This window comes from Cyprinodon tularosa, unplaced genomic scaffold (assembly GCF_016077235.1).
Source record: "Cyprinodon tularosa strain WSP-4 unplaced genomic scaffold, ASM1607723v1 ctg1061, whole genome shotgun sequence".
NCBI lineage: Eukaryota > Metazoa > Chordata > Actinopteri > Cyprinodontiformes > Cyprinodontidae > Cyprinodon > Cyprinodon tularosa.
Genome location: NW_024037851.1, coordinates 6,688 through 28,457, shown reverse-complemented (window position 1 = coordinate 28,457; position 21,770 = coordinate 6,688). Strand labels below are relative to the sequence as shown.

Sequence of the window (21,770 nt, the reverse complement as noted above, 5' to 3'; positions counted from 1 at the left end):
TACAGGTCCGGGACTGGAATCACAGAGTAATCTGCAGAGAGGGATAGTTTGGTTAGCCAGGTAGCAGTGATGACTTGTCAGGGGTTTGAATCTGGTTTGTACCTGCTTAGGTTTAGACTGATCGGTGGAGAGAGGTAACTGGTTGGGTCCAGAGACTGAGGATTCAGCAGAGAGCTTAGCAGCGGCAGCGTCTTAGCTTCAGGCTAACGAGGTTCAGACCTTGAGCTGTTCTCCTAGTCCTCCCTTGAGAACTTGCTGGAGAATTCAGACTGAGAATCTTCAGGTTTGGCTTTGCTGGGCAGGCAGGCAGGTTTCCAAGTATGAGCTCCTCCAGAGCTACAGACTTCAGTCGGGTTTCCTATGAGCAGAGAAGACAGAGACTGGTTAGGATCAAAGTTACTCTCCAGAGCAGACAGAGATTCTAGGAGCAGATTGTGGCTCAGGTTCTGCTAACCAAAACTGGTCAACACTCCGGAGCCGAAGACAGGTCTGGCTGCTGCTTATGTAGGAGGTCTCCTGATGGGCTGATGATCCTCAGGTGTGCGGGAGGCTCCAGCCCAGGAGACCCACAGCGCTCTCTGCTGGAGACAGGTGGCAGATCTCCAGATCCCAACAATAGTTTGTTTTTAACGTTTTTTGAAAGTCTTATAGTTTTGTCCTAAATTAATGATTTTTTTAAAATTATTATTCAGTCAGATATGTCAGTAAAGTTTGGTTTACAGAAAAGGTTTTATCATTCCCTATGCAAATTTGTTTGGCTGACATTTAAGCTCAGATTCCAATATCTCTGCAGGAACGACAATCTGTTATCTGGAACAATGGTACTGCTGCTGAACCTACTCAAAAATGTAATTAGCATACAGAACAATAGTGAGAAGTTCGACACCCATTTTTTGACTGGTCTCTGTGTCAACTGACATGGTTGCTAGTAGGGCTGGGCGATATAGAAAAAAAACCTTATCGATAAAAAAAAATGCATATTGATCGATATCGATAATTATTGAAAAAATTTGAAACCATATTTTATGTGCAGCTCTGCCTGGACTTTTTATAATATTGCTAAATGATTTAATTATAATAAAGAACACAAACACAGACTTCTAATAAAATCTTTATTTAATCAACTTTTTTAACCATAACAGAATTGTTCTAAAGAAAAATAACTTAAAAGACCTGAGTTATGTTATTAAATACTGACAAAGAATAAACTGAAGTGACCAGAAAAGTGACCAAAATAAATATAACAAATAAATAAATGGACCCCCACCCCCCACATCCCCCGGGCGCCACCCGCATTCCTGCTTTAACCTGAGTTATTACTTTGAAGTTTCTGGCCCCTCAGCATTTTTCTCTCAATCGTTAGAACTACGTGGGAAACTGCCCAGAATTGAAAATATATATACATTTTCCCGAAATTCCCGAAGATTCCTCGGAGGAGAGCCGCGCCGGGGCATACACAGCTCGTACTCCTGCGGGTGTGAGCGGCTGAGATGATAAAAAAAAGTTGGTTGTGTTATCCGACTTCGTTTTCACTGGTTCCCTACACATTTTACAGATGACTGTGGTTTGTTTTTTGTCCGACTTGCCATGACCAAAATACTGCCAAACTGGCGAACTACAAAAACCCTTCTTTGAAACAATTTCCTCCACCTCAGACCACAACACAGAGCACATCTTCATGTGCTCTGTGTTGTGGTCTGAGAGGGCGGTGCTTGGTGACGGCGTGCCTGGGTCCACGATTGTGATTGGTTTTGGAGGAAGTAGTGACTAGCATAAACCTACATGCTAGGCTACAATGAGAAGGAAGGAAAGCAGCGTTTCTTTTATATCGAACTTTTATCGACTCTCTTTTTTTCTATTGCGCCACACGTCTATCGATCGATATATATCGTTATTGAATTATCGCCCAGCCCTAGTTGCTAGGCAACAGAGCATCCTTGAACTGACACTGACAGAAATTAGGCAACAATATAGACAACAAAATATAGCATTAGAAATAGGTTTCCCTTTACATGACATTTCAATTCAATTCAGTTTATTTATATAGCGCCAAATTCACAACACATGTCATCTCAAGGCACTTTACAGTTCAACCAGATCATACAGACAAATTGATACAAAGTTTTCTATCTAAGGAAAACCAGTTGATTGCATTGACTCATTGACTCAAATACAATCCCTCACACTAAGCATGCTTGTAGCGACAGTGGAGAGGAAAAACTCCCTTTTAACAGGAAGAAACCTCCAGCAGAACCAGGCTCAGTGTGAGCGGCCATCTGCTGAGGCCGACTGGGGTTCAAGAAGACAGAAGCAGAGATACAAAAAGCAGCTGTAAAAGGCGGCCCCGTCCAGGAAACACACAGCCAGGCAGACGAGCTCCGAGCCAGCTCCCATGCCAGAGGACGAAGAGAGCACATCCACTCAGTCACGGTCAGAGAAACAGGACCACACTGGAAAACAGGCCGATCTCCAACATCTATAAACAAGGGTGTTGATGGAAGCAGCACAGCTGATGTTTCTTTCCAGGATGGAGTCACAGCCAAACAGGAACAGACGAGGCAAAGCTACTCTGAGGAAAAGCAGAGAGAGCAGAACGTTAGAGATTGAACTAACAGATTCTGCAGAATAGGAGAACAGAGAGAGAATGAAGCAGAATGATGAAATGGGGGTCCCTATGTCCTCCAGAAGTCTAAGCCTATAGCAGCATAACTATAGAGATAGCTCAGGATAACCTGAGCCACCCTAACTATAAGCTTTATCAAAAAGGAAAGTTTTAAGCCTAGCCTTAAAAGTAGACAGGGTGTCTGCCTCACGGACTAAAATTGGTAGTTGGTTCCACAGGAGAGGAGCCTGATAACTAAAAGATCTGCCTCCCATTCTATTTTTAGAAATTCTAGGAACCACTGGTAAACCTGCAGATTGAGAGCGAAGTGCTCTGTTAGGAACATAAGGAACAATCGTATCTCTGATATAAGATTGAGCTTGGCCATTTAAGGCTTTATATGTGAGAAGGAGGATTTTAAATTCTATTCTGGATTTAACAGGAAGCCAATGAAGAGAAGCCAGGATAGGAGAGATGTGATATCTCTTTTTAATTTTCATCAGAACTCTGGCTGCAGCATTTTGGATCAGCTGAAGGCTTTTAACTACAGTTTGTGGACTTCCTGATAGTAAAGAATTACAATAGTCCAGCCTTGAAGTAACAAATACATGGACTAGTTTCTCAGCATCACCCCTGGACAGGAGATTTCTAATTTTTGCAATGTTCCTCAGATGAAAGAAGGAAATTCTAGAAACCTCTTTGATATGGGATTTAAATGACAGGTCCTGATCAAAAACAACACCAAGATTTTTTACTTTATTATCTGAAATCAGTTTAATCCCATCCAAATGAAGTGACTGGCTAATCAGCTTCTTTTTCAGAGACTCTGGTCCAAAAACTATAACTTCTGTTTTGTCTGCATTTAGAAGCAGAAAGTTAAGAGTCATCCAGGTTCTTATGTCTTCAAGACATGTAATCTATGTAATGGGTTAGCTTCATCTGGATTTATAGACAGATATAGCTGGGTATCATCAGCATAACAGTGAAAATTAATCCCATGCTGTCTAATAACTCTACCAATTGGGAACATGTATAAAGTAAAGAGAATTGGTCCTAGCACTGATCCCTGTGGTACTCCACAGGTAACCTTTGAGCATGTTGAAGATCTATCATTAACATGAACAAACTGAATTCGATCAGATAGATAAGATTTAAACCAGTCTAATGCTGTTCCTTTAATTCCAACAAAATATTCAAGTCTTTCTAAAAGAATATTATGTAAGTGATCGCAAACTTGTTTGGCAACTACGTTTTTAAGAATTTTGGATAGGAAAGGAAGATTGGATATAGGTCTATAATTAACCAAGTCATCTGGGTAAAGAGACGGTTTCTTAAGCAGAGGTTTAATTACAGCAACCTTAAAAGCTTTAGGTACATATCCCTGTAACAGAGATAGATTAATCACATCATTTACATTGTGTGCTCAGTACTCGCCTTAACGCACAACTACACCAGGTTTTCAAGAAAAGATCTTAACATACCCTATGGAAAAATATGACTGAGCAGGTCATAAGCCTCAACACTACTACATATTTTTAAAGTAAAACCCACATCATAAGTTACTTAATTAATTCCAACCTTCATATCTACATTTTGTAGCAGCAGTAATTTGCATAATTAGCATGTTACGTTCTATGGTTAATTGCAAGGTGTTTTTTCTGCTTTAAAATAAAGCATGGTGTGTAATTTTGAAAAATCCTTGAAATATTTGACATCAATACAAAACAATATCAAACAAGAAAACAGAACACGAATCCTCTTTTTCAGATATCACTATCATTTTGTAATCAGTCTGTGTCTTTATGTTCAAAATCTAATATAGCTGCAAAATTCAAATATAAAAAAAATTTGGGATTATTTCCTAAAAAATCAATAACTACATATTTGTTCTGTGTTTCAGGTTGTCAAGCACAAAAGCCAGGTAAGTTTCCAATGCAATTTCTAATTATTTTAAGTTATTTATCTCTTCTCAGATTAGACAGTAAGATGATTTTATTTTTTCTTCCTCGGGTTACCTTAGTACTATAACATACTAGTAAACATGTTTAGTTTAAAAATGTTTTGTATAATTAATTTTGTACCACCACTTTAAAAGAAATTTCAATATAGATACAACATTAATACAATCTAACCACATCAATTTGTGTAATCTAATACAATTTGCACTTTTCTTGTATTTATAAATATGCATAACTTAGTTTTGACACATTTTACACTTATCTAGGGGATCTGGAATTTGCTTACAGTGTTAAAATAATGTTTGACTTTGGGAGCTTAGATCATCTAGTGTAAAACCTCAATAAAAATGAGTTTTTACCATTTCATTCATGGGTGAAAGTTGAACCAAATGGTTATCAAAAATACTATGAATATTAGAGATAATTATTTTTTCACATTGTATAAACACTGATGACATTTATCTCAAATCATACAGTTTGTACATTTTTTCCTTTTCTTTTTTCATGTTAGAATGTGGTTATGTAGGTTCAAGAGCCAGAATCGTTGGAGGTCAGGATGCAACTACTGGGCGCTGGCCTTGGCAAGCAAGCTTACAGCGAGTTGGTGGTTCCTCCTTTTGTGGAGGATCCCTGATCTCTGACCAGTGGGTGCTCACTGCTGCTCACTGTGTAGGAAGGTGAGATTTTACAAATTTAGCATGGTTACAACTATTATAACATTAGGGGCCTTCATTTTCCCTTTCCTTAATGGAGGTAAGTTATAAACTGCAACAGCCATAAGCAAATTCAAGTTCGGGGCACTTCCAGATCAGAAGAATTGTATTTGTTAAAGGAAGCAGATAGCATAGAAATGAATATCCATCTCCCTCACTCACTGTCAGGTCTAAGCACCTAAAACATCATAAATACATACAGGGAAAGAAAAAAGGCACAGAGACAATTAATTTAGTTACTCGTGAGGAGAATAGGAAGGAGACTGCGGAGTTAACAATCTCCGCCCCACTCTGCAGTCTTCAGCTTTCTCCTCGTTATTTATTGAAGAAAAGGGGATGTCCCTAATTACACCAGCTGAGGTTTAACTAAAGGGAAGGGAAACAAAAGGATCTTACTTTAAACCTCAGCACATATATTAAAACAAAACATGTGGTTGTTTTACAATTGAATTGTTCCAAGAACACATGTTTAGAAGAAACACGTGATAGAGGCTGTTTAGGCCTCTTTTACAACCCAGCATGTGATAGAGGATGTCCAGGCCTCTTTCACAACCCGTCTGTTGCATGACCTTTATCTGGAACGATCTTAAGCAAGAGTTAATAAAAGATGAATCACACATTATACATCATAATAGTTCATTAGAACACAACCCATGAAAAAACAACGGAGTATAAATAAAATATTTCTAACACTCACTCTCCCACTTTCTCAATTCCTCACTATACATGGAAAAAAAAAAAAAATATATATATATATATATATATATATTTATTAAAAAAACGAATAATTTACTTCATAAGAGATATTTAAATGTTGCTGAGCAAGTCCAGCTAGAACACTGATTTAATTCCAGCTGAAAATTTTGGGGAGACAAAAAAGTTAACACCACTGCCTGCAGGTGAGTCCTTAATTGTTGAAATATCCCCTTTTGGTGGAATAGAGACAGGTGTGATTAAAGCAAGGTGGGTTAATCATCATCATTACCTTTATTAAAGACAAGCAGTTTTGTTTTCTACTAGCGGTTCAGAACAGTTCACTGTCTGGATATCAGGGCGAAAACTAGGAAAAAATGATATAGTATTTATCCCTGAGTGGATTTGCAAAGAAAACCAAACCAACAGACATTATTAAACCTGATTTATCACAAGTGTTACTTGACCGATATTATACAGTGCTCACTATTTCCACAGTCCATCATCAACCTCAGTACAAAAATGACTATGGCCTCTGGCCATACTCTTACTCCACTCAGCTCCTCCAAATTAAGTATTTTAGCTCGGATCCATCCCCTATCAAAACTAGTTGCCCAAGAGCTATGTCCTGGGGCCTCTACTTTGTATCATCTACCTTTTGCCTTGTGGTAACATCTTTCCAAAAGCCTGGTTCACCTCTAACTTCCTAAGGCTAAATTGCAAAAAACAAAGATCCTCCTTTAGGAAAGAAATGTGTTTCCAAGTATCCAAGTTTCTCTCTCGATTGAAAGTTCAACCATCTCTCCCTCCACTTAGGTCAAGAATCATCTGTGTGTCATCCTTAAATCTATTCCTTGATTGTATTCACCTCCCACAATTATGTCTGTTCTGCATATCTTCATTTTCTACACAATCCTCCTCTTTGTCCCTCAATAAGCTTCAGTTTGTCCAAAATGTTTGATTAGCGAAACCCCATCATTTCATCACAGTACTCCAGTCTTACAGGGGTAATGTTGGTTCCCTATACCTCTAAGAGCTACTTCAGATTGCCACCCCCTTCCTCTTCCATCCACCTTATTGAGACTCCTGTCTGCCTCATCACCATGGGGAGCAGAGTTTTTTCATCCTCTGCTCCAACGCTCTGAAAATCACATCTTCCTGATGTTTGGAATACTGATAATTTACCTTTTTAAAATAAGACTTAAAAAGCATCTGTTTGAGACAGCATACCTCCAGAGATTTCCCTTTTATTGTTATTATTATTGCAGTTCCCATACACTGATTTATACCATTCCATTTAGTGAAGAAAATTAGCTGAATAAGTTATTGATCAAATTGTTGTGGTCAGTTTAAGAGTAAGGGTAGTTTTTAATACGTTTTAATTAAGGCTGGGCAAGCTAACTCGTTATTATCACGTTTACTCATCAATCAATTAACGCTGACAATTATTTTATCTCGTATTAACGCAGTTTTTATTATTTCTTTTATTACTGTAAAAGTCTGTTGCTCCCAGGCTTTTATATGGTAAAACTAAAAGTACTGGAACCGGAAGTACAGGAACCGAAAAAGAAAAGAAATTGCGTGATAAACAAACCAACAAACATGGAGAAGGGTACGGCATTATTACATGGCTATTTTCATTTTAAAGTTCTTTCAGACGGCGCAGTCGACAGAGTTATTTGTAATCACTGCAAAGTTGCATTGTCTTATCACCGGAGTACTTTGAGTCTAAAATATCACCTAAATGCAAAACACACAGTTGATACCAGCAAATCATTTGAAGAAACAGACAGTGGTGCAAGGCTTCAGCAGACTACGTTAGATGCAGTGTGTGGGAGAAGTATAGATAAACAAAGGCAAGAGAAGCTAACAAAGGCCGTTTAGTATATTTACAGACTATTTCCCTGCACAGTAAATCCCAGCAGTGAAGTTTTTTTTTTTGTGCTTCACCTCACTCTAACGGGGACATTTGGTACTAGACTGGTTATCCTGCTCCCTGATAAAAAAAAAAATGTTTCTGCTGTTACCTCAGAAATTGCCTGTTTTAATGTTATGATTGTGACTCAGGAGCAGTTTTTATTTAACTGCTATTGTATAACCAAATGCTGATGTTAAGTGTTTGCAGAACAAATGTTATGGCACTTTCTTTAATATGGCAGAACATTTCAAATAAAATTGTGCTATACACTACTTTTGAATTCATAATTTTTTTATTTCGTATAAAAATGTGATTACTCGCAATTAATCACGGAAATCATTAGATTAATCGCGATTAAAACTTTTAATCGTTGACCATGTTAGAGTGATAACTATCCTGTGTTTCAACCAGAAGGGTCATAAACTTTTATGACCTCCTGTAGGTCATGAGGCAGAATCACACGTTTGTGTGACTTCCATCCAGCCAGTTGGTGAATTCACACTATCTTGTTACCTGCATCCTCCCAGACAATCATTACTGGGCCTTCTGTTTTAGGCCTGCCTGTTTGATGTTGTAAACTGTTAATAAAAGGCTTTGCCATGAAGGGATCTGTGTGAGAAGGTGCTGTTTTTTTCCGAGCCAGCATCTTCTCTCCACCCGGCACACGCTGACGTCACAAAACCCTGTCTCTGTGTTGATCTTTTCCTTTTAATCTTTTAAACTCACATTTCTCTGGATTAAAACCCAACAGACCAGCCCTAGTTTTAATACTTTAGTATTTAATACCCAGTGCAATAACTCTATATAAAAATACATATGTGTGTTTGTGTGTGGTCTTGTTTTACCTACAATGTGAGGGATGTATTTTGTAAAATATCCTACATGCGAGGACTTACAGGTACATATGGGGACATTCAACTGGTCCCTTTATGGTAAAGTTCTGTTCTTTGAGTCGGGGTTAGGTTTAGGACTAAGGTGTGAATTCAGTTTAGGTTAGGATTTGGTACATCTTGGTAATAGTTAGGGTAAGGGTAAGGGTCTGGGTTAGGCCATATAAAATGAATGCAAGTCAATGAAATGTCCCCAAATGTCATGAAAAATATATGTCAATCAATTAATTTAAATTAACACAATGAGTGTGGGTTTGGCAATGCCTATGCAGATGGTGTTGACACTTTAGTGTTCTCAAAGCTAAATCATAATTCCTTGACACAAAAAATCTCTATTGGATGTCTTTTTAGATATGATCATAACAAATTTCAACTATTGAACTCACAAAAACTTTACTGTGTTTTTCTTTTTTGTACATTTAAGCGGAATCGTTACGGCTGAAGTCCATCTGGGTGTCCACAGTTTATCAAATCCCAACGCCAACGAAGTGATTCGGGGGATTGACTACTTCATCTGCCATCCTGACTATGATTCTTCCACTTTGGAGAATGACATGTGCCTCCTGAAGCTCTCATCTCCTGTCTACTTTACAGACTACATACAACCTGTATGTTTAGCCTCAGTGGAGAGCACCTTTCATGATGGTACTACCAGCTGGGTCACTGGCTTTGGGGACCTTGGTAAGTTCCAAAAAGGTGTTTAGATACCAGTAGTGTTTCTAAATTCCCACCTAAACACAAAATTATTCCTTCATTTAGGCAATGGGATGACACCTACCATCCTGCAAGAAGTAGAACTGCCAATTGTGGGAAACAATAAGTGCTCTTGCTACAATCAAGACTTTGCCACCATCACAGAGAACATGATTTGTGCAGGCTTTGATCTGGGAGGAAAGGACTCATGTCAGGTGACTATGATTTTGTGTGTGTTCACATAACAGATTTTTTTTTCTTTCCTATAGGACATGTTCTAGTATGTGCTGCAAGACAAAGACAAGTCTAATACATAAAATCTATCCATTTCACTGTCCTATCATCCAATCATCCATCCTATTTCCATACCTGCTTAATCCATTCAGGTAGAAACTAGAGAGGTCCCCCTGATAAATGAGAGAAAAGAAACATTGGAAAGTCTCCTTTTTTAAGGAAAAGCTAGAATGCAATTGATATGAATTAAGGATATCATCCTTATAATATCACTCTACGTGAATTACCATTGACTGCAAAACAACTGGAACCTGGGGAACAGACATAAATCTGTTTATATGTTAATTTTTTTTTGAAACGGGGGTGGGGGGTGTACAACTTTGAAATGAATCTTAAAATGTATGGGAGCCAGGCTTAAAGGGGATTGCCATTTTTTTTTACATTGGGCCCTTGATTTTACGTTATTACATTATGTTCTACTCACCCATATGAGTTTTGTGTCATTTGGAGCCGTTCTGAAGATATACTGTTAGGTTATATCCAAGTGACGTCTTCCTTTGGGCAACGACTTGAAGGCACAAACTAAACTGTCCATAATGTATTCTTTATGGTACGCCACCATTCAAAACATGTAGGTGAATCACTGTCCCACCAGACATCTGTGGTTTTCTTTTTTATATTTATATTTGTTAAAAAACAAAGCGGAGTGTGTATGACGTCATCCTCGCGCCAGACTGGAATCGTAACAGGGTTAGGGTTACCCTAACCCTAATCCATCATCTTTGGTAGTAGCACTAGACATCTTCCAGGCATGTGTGTAAAACTAGCAGTAGTTCAGCGGACAGGATGAATAAATGGTAGTCAGCGCGCGCGTATGATTTGCAGTTTTTACCACAAAACTTAAAAATTTAAAAATCCTAACTCATAAAGTACATGTAGCACCCCACTACCCTGTCATGAAATAACTGCGGTCCGAATGTAAATGAACTAGTGGGGTGCCCCCTTTTTTATTTTCTTTTTGGGTTCTTTATTTTCTGGTAGATACCCTTCAGGTTTACCTTAATTAAATCCAAACTTATTCCTCTGACTGATAAGGGAAATAACTTAAATAATTCCAGACAACCTGTTACAGAAACGGTTCCGTTTAATTAAAACTCAAAAAGAACATATACAATCAATAAAAAATAAATGCTCAGCCCAGACTCAGGCTACCCTCTTTTTAACCAGCAAACATAAAAAATAATAAAATAAACCACCTCTAGGCTTTTAACTTCTAAACCTAAATATCCCTCAAACCAATGTGAAATAAAGTTTAAACACTTTTCCTTTATCAACAATTCTGTTTTTCCCCCCCTTTTTTTTCAACTGATTAAACACTTTTTCTCAAAACCCTATTTCAAAGTTTTTGCACTAACAGTACTCCAGTCGTTTACCACCAAAGAAACACATCACTAAACACTAAACGTGGGCCAACACACACACACACGCACACACACACACACAGTTCGGTACCGGTTTAACTATTCGTTGCAGGCCTGTTGAAGCTAGGGTGCGTCGCAACACAAAATCCTCTTCTCCCAGAATATAACGGGAACGGACTCGCTCACCCAACAGGTGCAAAACTCCGGCAGCGCGCGAAAACTCCGGTCGTCCCTCTGTCTTCTCTTCTCCACCTTAACCCAGGAGAACCTCCGCAGCAACGTTGGGGCTACGGTCGCCAGGTTGACACGGTCACCCCGCCTCCCACGATCAGCCGCAGTTTCTCTCAGTTCAGCCGCGGTTCTCGTCTCTGGTTCTTCACCTCTGTCGCGCCCCAACACACACCTCAGAAGTCATAGACTGCGATGGTTGAGTCCACTTGTGGGAAAAACCCTGGAACAGTTCGGGGCCTTCTCCAAACTCGTTTTTGACTCTCCTAAAATGAGTCTCCATCAGCGTCCACCATTCTCTTTCTTTTTCTCTTTCTCCTGTCCTTCTTCCCATCATCCCACGGTCTGCTTTTTTTTTTCACTCCAAGATGAGTTCACTTGTCCCTCAGTTTTTTTACTACTTCCATAGTCTTAAGACTAATAAGAATCCAGTCAGACAAACAACATTACACATATGTAAATACACATGTTTTGTTCAGAAATGCTTTTTTTCTTTTTTTTTTCACATTATGAATAAAAATAATCAGTCACGATAAGTATATAATCACTCAGATTACACATTGATAACAAAAAAACCTGAAAGCAACAATACATGACTCTCACCTGTATTTTTTAATACAGAGAACATAAACCTGTGATTATCTTGTAGATAATTTTTGTTTTTGTTTTAGCCAGGGCTACATACATAAAGCCAAGCTGCTCTATAGCTTGAAGCAGCAGCAAACCGCAGATAACAACCACATACAGAGCTTTGAAGTGTCAAAGCAACTTGACCAAGTGTCATGTTTGGCTTAAGGTGCCTAACCCACATGCAGAACACTCAGAGGCAGGAGAAAAGTTCAAAGGTTTATTGAAGTGTTTGAGCACAATGAATGAACAGATCCAGAGGGGAACTCGTCTGGTCACGAGTGGGTTCTGAAAAGCACACAGATTAAAAAGATCCAGGACTGGTCACGAATGGGTTCACTGCAGAGGGGGACAGAGGAGTTAGTGGAGGTCCAGGTAATTTGCAGGATGAGAGTGTGCAGGGCAGAGCTTGATTTGAGTGTTGGCAGTTAACAGATTTGAGTTTCCTTCCAGTATTTTCTGAGAGCGGGCAGGCAGATCTTTGACAGGGATAATTCTCCAGGGTTCTTCAGAGAACGGATAGGCAGATTACTGGTAGAGAAACTCTTCAGGGTTTCAGGTTTCAGACAGGTTCAATCTAGGAAGCAAAGAGGAGAAAACAGATCAGGTCAGGTTCAGGCTTTCAGGGAGTCAGAGGTTCAGACAGGCTGGTTGGCTCAGGTTTGCTAACCGTTATTGGCAAACACTCTGGCGCTGGAGAGACGTCCTCTGCCTCCTTAAATACAAATCTCCTGATGAGCAGACGAGCGACAGGTGGTACAATCAGCTCCGGCTCCAGGAGATCTCGTACGCCCTCTGGTGGAGAAAGTGGACAGACCTCCAGATTAGGGGTGTGCAAAATAATCGTCATGACGATGCATCGTGATTCTAATTTTCGTGATCTACTGCATCGATTCTTGACGCCAAGTATCGATTATTAATTTTAAAAAATGAATAAATAAAGTTGCATGAATGGTTGGTGAACATCAGCCAAAAACAAGTGTAATACAAGTTCCAGTCCAGTAGATGTCGCTGCAAATGTGTTGACGCACGCTGCCTTGTGTCACACGCATTTCCGGCCGCGGGATACTGTGCCGTGTCATTCAAAAACAAAAGATGGAGGAGAAAATATTGCAATGCATCGCAATAATTCAAGTATCATGATGCATCGTGATAGAATCGCATCGTGGCCTGTGAATCGTGATTCGAATCGAATCGTGACTTCTTTGGCAATACCCACCCCTACTCCAGATCCCAACACCAAGGTTTTATCAGCAATTTTCTTAGCATCCAAATTTCTGGGTTTAAGCGTTTTTGATGCTCATTTGTGCATGCAGTATAAGGGTAGTAAGGGCTCCTTTGGCTCACATGAAAAAACATACCGGTACCTTCTAGTTATAGGGATATCATAAAGGAGACTTACCCACTATGAGACCTGTTTTGAAATATAGGCAGTTTTGTAGCCACCTTTTAGTGGTGGGATCCCTAAAGCCGGGTATACACTGCGCGTTTTTTTCAATCGTTGCACGCAGCTACAGCTCACACTGTACAACGAAACTGCAGGGTTTCGTCATACAGTGCGAGTTCACAGCTCATGATGCATGTTCAGCACGACGCTATGATGTGATCTGCCTGCTCACACTGTACGTCTAAAAACCAAGTCAGACTCAGCTCTGCAGTGCTACTCTGACTCGTCTATCCAGAAGCCCAACAAGTAGAAGAGGAATATGAAGCTCACTAGAGCAAAATACGCTGCCTTGGTAATTTGTACAATTTTGTGATGAAAACCCTAAAGATAAAAGGCAATCACATATTTGGACAAAGACATGGCTGAGCAAACGTGGCTACTACGGTCTGTCAATTTTACAGGAAGAATTCCATTTCAGCTGCACCCCCACCATGCTTCTGTGTTTTCATCTGAGAGGAAGAAGAAAAAGAAGAATTGCTGTTTGTGCATGCCCACTGTGCGATTTGCTGATCGCCCCTCGCTACCCCCTCTACACTACACGACACACGATAAGGCTGAAAGTCAGCCCGATCTAAAAATTCGACTGGAAAATCGTCCCAAAAAGGGGCTTAAGGGGCAAAAGAGCTACACTCAAACCGAGGTTTGTCTGGATGGGGCCTTATTTTCAACAAGCACAGCCTGTTAACATCGCACATATATTGGCTAAACCTCTGATGAATTACCTTAATAAGTCTCTGTCTCCATTCATAAGTTTAGCTGTAAACCAGCATCTGCCCCAGTGTCTAACCCACCTCGGTGCATGTTGGTATACAGCTGTCTCACAGAAGTTGGTGTAAATCTGCACAGCATCTGTAAATCCAGATTGTTAGTAGCCATCCGGAATCAATCAATATTTACATAGCTTGTATTTGGGCAATTATGTGAGAATAAGGTGCACACCACATGATAAGAGTGAATGAGCGCACCACAGGGATAACACGTTAGGCACATCTCACGTTGGTGTAACAGTTTTCCAAATTTTTCCCTCTGTAGTTGGACACTTAATAAATAATCTGTATTTGGGGGAGTTTTCTTGTTAAAATTACCACAACTATTGGCGTGTCTACTCCAGAGATATTATACGGTTGTTGAGCATGTGCTAGGCCTCGTGCATGCTAGCCACTGTGAAAAGAAAGGTGAGAGAATAAAAAAGTTTACAGTAAATTAAAAAATATTCCAGATTAGGAGAGCAGTGCAGCTATATCAGCTACATCTGTACATCAGCTGCTGTTGGTGAAGAAACAGATATTTCCACCCTTTGCTTCACTTGACAGTGGTGTGTCTTTGTCCAATCTGAACATCTGGAAGCTAGCTAGCTCCATTTCCACCCCATGAAACTTAAAAATAAGGCATGTAGCTGAACTTTGTACAATTGCAGAGCGAACGCACATTGGAAAGAAATATGGCTGGGAAAAGGGTAGCAGAATCCCGACCTGCTAAATTGCCAACATTGTCATTTTTCCTTTACTGTGGAGCCTGATAGTATAATCAGCAGGTGCACCTTTTATCAAAATGTTAATTGATTCAATTTATTATGAGAGAAAAGGGGGATTCACAACAAAAATTCTCTTTTAAAGGGATACCCATTGCAAATATGTTATACCTAACTGACAAGCCATACAAAGGCTTTTTGGTGGATAAAAGGGAAAACAAAAATGACAGGAGATTGGCTATTATAGTTTATGCCCAGTTGTAAACTCCAGATTGAAGTTGTGTTGATTCAGCTGGTCCACCTACCTCAGCAATCTCATGGGTGTGCACCAAGCCTTAAGTCGGAAGCAGTGGTCTGTGCGGATGCGGAAGGCCTGCTGACGTAGGTAAACATGCCAATGCTGACATGCCCACAGGCAGACCAAGGCCTCCCTTTCCCTGGCATTTTTTAAAAAGAATCCTTCAGACCTCAGCCATAATTTGATCCTTTTTTAAGTAAAAGATTTTTTTGTCTTCTATTCTGATTCTAATAATTGCTTTCTCTCAACTTTCCTGTCACCGTACCTCACAACAAGATCCAGTCAACATCCTGATTGGTTGACATGATGCACATTGACAGAAAATATCAGATTTTTGAACTTCATCGAAATGTACTCCACTGAAGGTTTTGCTTTCGTCATGTTTCAATCTGTTCACCCTTATAGGGCCATTAGCATTACTAGATAAGCATACTTCTCATTGCTTTGCTCCTGAACCCTCTTCTATATAAGGGTAATATGTAAGTTCCCGCTCTGGGAACTTACATATTAACCTAAATAAGCATGAGGACACATGCAGCAAGCAGGTTCTAGATTTGAATCATGGCTTTGGTTCTCTTGGCATATTTTGTATTTTTTCCTCATGCATGCTTTCATTTCACAGTCCAAACTAATTATTAATAGGTTTACTTGTTATTTTGAATTGCTCTCAGGTATGAGTCTTTGTTGAACATGGTTGACTGTGCTGTCTCTGTGATAGACTAGTTAACTGCATAGTTTATATTTTACCCTGTTTACCAATTGCACAATGAAAACGTATTGCATTTTTTTGTGTAAGAAATAATGGCAACCAGAATTTGATCATCAGATTTTATCTAAGCATGATGCAAATTACATTTTGTTCAATGAAAAGCAATGTCATAGCTTGAAAACCATAAAAAACGTAAGAGAACTAAAATAGTTTAATAACATAATAACAATAAAAAAATAGTTTAAATAGTTTAAAACAAAAATATACCTCCTTACAATTCTTTACAAGTTTTCTTGTTTTTTCACAGGGAGACTCAGGAGGACCACTGGTGGTATACAATGGGTTTGTGTGGGTCCAAGCTGGAGTGGTGAGTTTTGGAGATCGTTGTGCCATTCCAAAGAGACCCGGAGTGTACGCTCGAGTGTCGCAGTACGAGAAATGGATCCATGATAGTGTTACTGGAAGGAAGCCAGGCTTTGTGAACTTCACCTCCCCAGGCACCGACTTTGACTTGTCCTTCACCTGTGCTACATCGATGCCTTTCACCACTGACGATAGTATTTTTGGCAGTGGTAAAAATCTGAGTCACTTCACTCATTTCGTGACTCTCTCTGCTCTTGCTCTGGTTCTTCATGTCTTTGTTGGTAGTGAGGGAATGTAAAAGATGGAGTTTTATTTTTGTTATGCACTTATGCAGAGGCTGATTTTTTCCATTTTCTTGCTTATCTGCGGTTCAGGTGACCTAAACAAATTTAGATTTTCTTTACTCATTTAAAAAATACATAAGTTGTTTATTTAGAATCTAATACAGTATTTATGGGGAAAAAATGTATCCTATCTAAATGAAACAATCTCACTAATCCAGCACTATTATGGCTAAGTTGTATGATTACAAGTGGGCTGATTTTTTAAAAGTTTGTCTTTATGGATTTAGATTCACAGGCATTCATAATCAAAAATAAACAAGCTTTTCAAATTTAAATCTTTCTTTCATTTTTTTTCGATGAGAATTAAATCAAACAGATTGATTTTCATCATAAGTAGTATATATGTGGGATTGAACTAAAAAAAATAAAAAACTAGGTAAAGGAAAAAAGAAAAGTCCTCCTGGGTGTTTTGTAATCTGCTAGTAAACAACTTTTGACCAACAGTTTGAGAAGACATTGCAAGGCCGACTAGGGTTCAAGGAGACAGAAGCATACACACAGAAATAATAAAAGATACAAAAGGAAAGTGTCAACCAGTTCCACAGGTGGTTCTGTCCAGGGAAGACACATCCAGGTAAACATAGCCAGCTCCCATGTCAGAGGATGGAAGAGAACACATACAGTTAGTTATAGTCAGAGAAACAGGACTACACTGAAAAGCAGGGCTAGTGCAAAATATATAAATAAAGGTGTTAATGGAAGCAGCCCAGCTGATATTTATCTCTGGGATGGTGTCACTGCCAAACAGGAACAGACCAGATGAAGCGAAAGTGAAAATATTGTAATCAATGATCCAAGTAAATTAACAGTAGGCAAAAACACTATGTAGAGATTCAATTAGACACATTTTCAAATGTGTATGTACAGCCCAATTTTTTTTTTATTTATTAAAAAAAGGAGGGAGAGATTAAGGATATATTTTGTCAGTATGACACTTGGTTTAGAATGTTGGTGAATATAAAAGACTGTTGTTATAAAATTTAAAAAACAAGCATAAACAAATATGAAGCATGTGAGGAGAGATGTATGAAATGTGTGCAATGGAATGTGCACACAGACAAAATTGTGGATACCCATCATTTATAAAAAATAAAAAAACACAATGGTCACTGAAACGGTTATCTTGAAAAAGTCCTAATGAATAAAAATGCTATGAAAGTCAGAAATTGCTTTTCAGCCATGCTTCAGCATAATTATAAAAAAAAAATAAACTCATGAAACAAGTTTGGACTAAATTAGTGCCTCTAGAAAAGACAAAAATGTGACCAAAAGGAAATGTTAAATTATGGTGTTTCCACTAATTAGCATTACAGGCGCCTGGGATATTTTAATCAATCAGTGGGCCTATATATAGTGCTACTGGTAGTCACTGTGCTGTTTAGCAATATGGAGCGTACCACACTCAACATTGACCAGAGGAAGCAAAGGAAAGTTGCTTCAGGAGATCAGAAATGAAATATAGTCAAGCATTTTAAAGATAAAGGCTACAAGACCATCTCCATGCAGCTTGAAGTTGACTACTGGGACTCAGTTGCACATAGAATATTATTCAGAAATCTAAAATCTCTGGATGTGGCCAAAGGAGAAAAATTTAGGACTTATAATAGAGAGAGAAAATGTGAGTACTATCAAGAGAGCCCAAAAAGAGAGTCCCAGCGAAAGCCAAAAAGTGGTATCTGGCATGCAACTTCTGAAAAATGGTATATGCCAGTTGGGAAGTGCTATATGCCATATGTCATTTGAAAAGTGGCCTATGCCAAATAAGAATTACCATATGCCATTTGAAAAGTGGGATATGCCAGCTGGGTCTTAAGTCAGGACTTAATCCTTCTGACCCGTCTCCCTGACCTCTGTGGTTATGAAGCCCATTTGGGAGCTGCCTTGTGCCTTCACAACTGATCAACGATGATCACTTACAACCTACAGTTTGCTAAAGAGTGAGACCTATGCCTTATGAAATCTCTATATTTTTTATTTGTTTTTATGAGAGATTAATAATAATGGACAAGTTTTCATATATAATACTTTAAAGATATTCAGAAAAATTATCATATGCTTTATAAACATTATCTTCTTGCAAAATAGGGACTTTCCCAAGTTATGTTTCACTAAGTACCTCTTTGAAAGATTTGAGTGATTCCTCTGTTTAGTTTTTTTAAGCTTTGGGTTACTTTATCCTTTTTTATATAATAAATTGTTGCTGACAACAAGACTGGATGGATGATCACTAAAATGATAACTATTGATCACTTACGTATTGTTACCTAAGATACTGTAAATATATTATCTATTAATGTGGCGCTGTTATGTGTGATCCTGCTGGTGTAATGATCCATGTTTTTAGAGATGGCTATGATAATGAATGGCTGTTTAAACATGTTCAGAGTATTTTATGTTGTTGACAAATTTGCATATAAACTTTTGCTGTTGGAAAATGTAGAAAATGTATTATCTACTTGAAACTTGCCCTGTTGATTGATCAGTTGTGTAGTAGAGCAGTTATCAAAATGTCATAGAAATGGTCGTCATCTGGATGCCAATTGTCTTTCATGTCTTGATCCGTATAGCTCTAAAGTTTTCAGTTCCAGTTTATTGCAATAACAGTTGTAGGTGTATAGTGTTGTGGTCCATAAGTAATGCAGATAAGTTCCTGTAACTTGTGACATGGTGAAAGTTAGTTGTATGTGATATCACCTGTGCTCCAAATGTTCTTCAAAGAGTCTTCTCATATTTATCTAGCTCTGTAATGTCCCAAATGACCAAATTGTCAGTTTGGTCATTCGTTCAATACCTTGATGAAGCCTCTACAGCTTCGTGGTCCATGTGGAGTGGATTTCTTCTTTTTCCTCAGGAACCAGGCTTCCTCACAATGTAGGCGTTTCTTCTTGATCTAGTACTCATTAATGAAACACGTCTGACACATAATAGAATCCACGGTTTGTCGTTGAGAGTCGGGCTTAACCCACAGTCCGATGATGATATGAATCTTTACTTTTGGTGTACTGTTCCAAGTCAGACACTCGGTCGGGTCGAATGGCTGCGGTTTCTCCAGAAAGGAAATCCAGCACTTTCCTTATCTCCTCAAAATTCTCCAAGGCTGGATTCTTCTTTGGGCCCATGCTGACAACAGGAATGTAAACACTGTCATGTAACAGCCCAGAAGCTGCCAACCTCAAGTTGCCACTTTTGCGCCTTTGGCACAACTTCCAGCTTAACAGGCTAATCCGTTTGACTGGCAACAGTGAGTCCTACTGGCAACAGTGATTCCCAAATTGAATTTATACAGTATGTCACATCATTATAAAACAAACAGCAACGTTATCATACATAAAATAGAACTTTAAGAAAATGTATGAAAAATATGACTCAGAGCAACAATATACACCGTTAACATTAATTTTATACAAATTCCCATAACACTTTTCAAACACGTGCCTGAACTTAACAATTTACAGGATTTTGTTCAACGAAGGGCTTGTGCATTATCAAATCAGAGCAACAAGCCTGTCACTTGGGGCATTCCCAGGTGCTTCATTTGGGTCAGGGAGTTCCTTTAACAGCAGTTCAGGGACCATGTTGTCCCTGCCACATCCTCATCAGATTCCAAGATGTTTTCATTGTCCAAGCAAATGTTATGCAGAAAGACACATAATGCTATTAATTGGGGTGCAAATGTAGGCTTGATTTCCAGGGCCTTAAAAAGTGCAGACCTCCACTGAGTTTTCATTATGACAAAGGCTCTTTCTTTAATTGAACGCCCCTTTGCATGGTGGTGGTTGAACTTCCGTTGCACTCTGCAATTCACCGGTTTCCTGTAGGGGGTGATAAGGCAGATTGGGTGAGGGTTGTTTCCAAACACATGTTTCTTCCATCACCCAGAATGAAGTACCCACATGGAGGATACCATCTTGCAGCATAAAAAGAGCTCCTTTTCAGAATCCAAGTTTCATGTACAGACCCCAGAAAGCCCACAAAAATATAGAAGAATTTTCTAGAGGAGTCACAAATTGCCTGTATGGTTATTGAATAGATAGATTTGTGATTTAAATAGTTCAGCTTATGGAGTGGTGGGGGCTTAATCCGAATGTCGCAACCGTTATTGCACAGACAGCTTTATTGAGGATGGGTGTCCCAGAAGGTTTACCAAATCCATGACCCACACTGTCCAGATTTGCCAGGCTTGGAAAGGATATTGCTCTGCTTAAATTGACCCAAATGCAACCTTTTGGACATTTCTATGGATGGTTGACCTGGGGATATTAAAAACACATGACACCACATGATAAGGCAGACCATAGGCAGGCCAGTAAACATATATCAGAACTTCTAGCCGAAAGCCCCAGCCATGTTCCTCTTCTCTCCTCTGTAGGTCGTGCGTGGCCTTCCTATTCAGTCTGAAGTCCTGGATGAGTTCCAACTCCAAGTCAAACCTCAAGCGCAGAATTGGCACATTCCTGTCCAACGTACAGTAGGTTAGTGGACGGCCACTCTGGAACAGAATAGGCAACAACAACAAGCTTTAAGACATATTCATAAGCATAGGAAAAAAAAAAAAAAGCTTTTACTTTTATTTTCTACATATGTATCGTGTGAACATATTTTTTCTTTTAAAAGTAGTCATAACTCTGTGGCAGCAAAAGTGTGAGTTAAATAATATTCCTTAAAAGCCACGGGGTGTGGGACCTACAGGAATTTTTTTCTAACTTTAGCAGTTAAGCTTCAGGATTAAGGTGGACTCTATTCCATTTGTTTGTTTAATTATTTGCTTACTTTCTCCTCGTGTCATTTGTTAATGACTCAGAGGCTATACCATGCGTAAAAAAATAACAATAATAATGAGGTTATTATTTTTTTTAAAGAAACAAGTAATATTATTTTAGCCTTAAGGCTAACATTATTAGACCAACACAGCGTCATAACAAATGAGTTGGCATACTGTAAACAGATTAATAAGCAGGGGAGCTGTCGATTTTCCACATTTCTTCTCTGGGTTGGCCAAACAGAGAAATTTCATCAGCGCTAAAGCAATAGGTAAAATAAATGCTGGGGCTGGCATTTCCAAACATATAAACACTCAGAACATAAATACAGTGAAGGTTTTGACTCATGCTGTATTTACGCATGGCGTAATTTAACACAACTCATAGTGTACAGGTAATGT

General features: G+C 38.9%; 1 protein-coding gene across 6 annotated transcripts in view; it reads left to right on the top strand.

The window, feature by feature from the left end:
• The window catches only part of LOC119785109 (venom serine protease 34-like), a 30,432-nt gene extending 13,548 nt beyond the window's left edge, over window positions 1–16,884 (top strand). For 5 of the 6 annotated variants that reach the window (XM_038287550.1, XM_038287547.1, XM_038287531.1 and 2 more), the window contains 5 exons: window positions 4,503–4,523; window positions 5,072–5,237; window positions 9,199–9,455; window positions 9,534–9,682; window positions 16,210–16,884. In XM_038287550.1, coding sequence (XP_038143478.1) covers window positions 4,503–4,523; window positions 5,072–5,237; window positions 9,199–9,455; window positions 9,534–9,682; window positions 16,210–16,563 — 947 coding nt within the window. In that variant the 3' untranslated portion in view covers window positions 16,564–16,884. The remainder of the gene's footprint in view (window positions 1–4,502; window positions 4,524–5,071; window positions 5,238–9,198; window positions 9,456–9,533; window positions 9,683–16,209) is intronic. The other variant, XM_038287539.1, reaches the window with a different exon arrangement.
• Window positions 16,885–21,770: the final 4,886 nt, after the last annotated feature.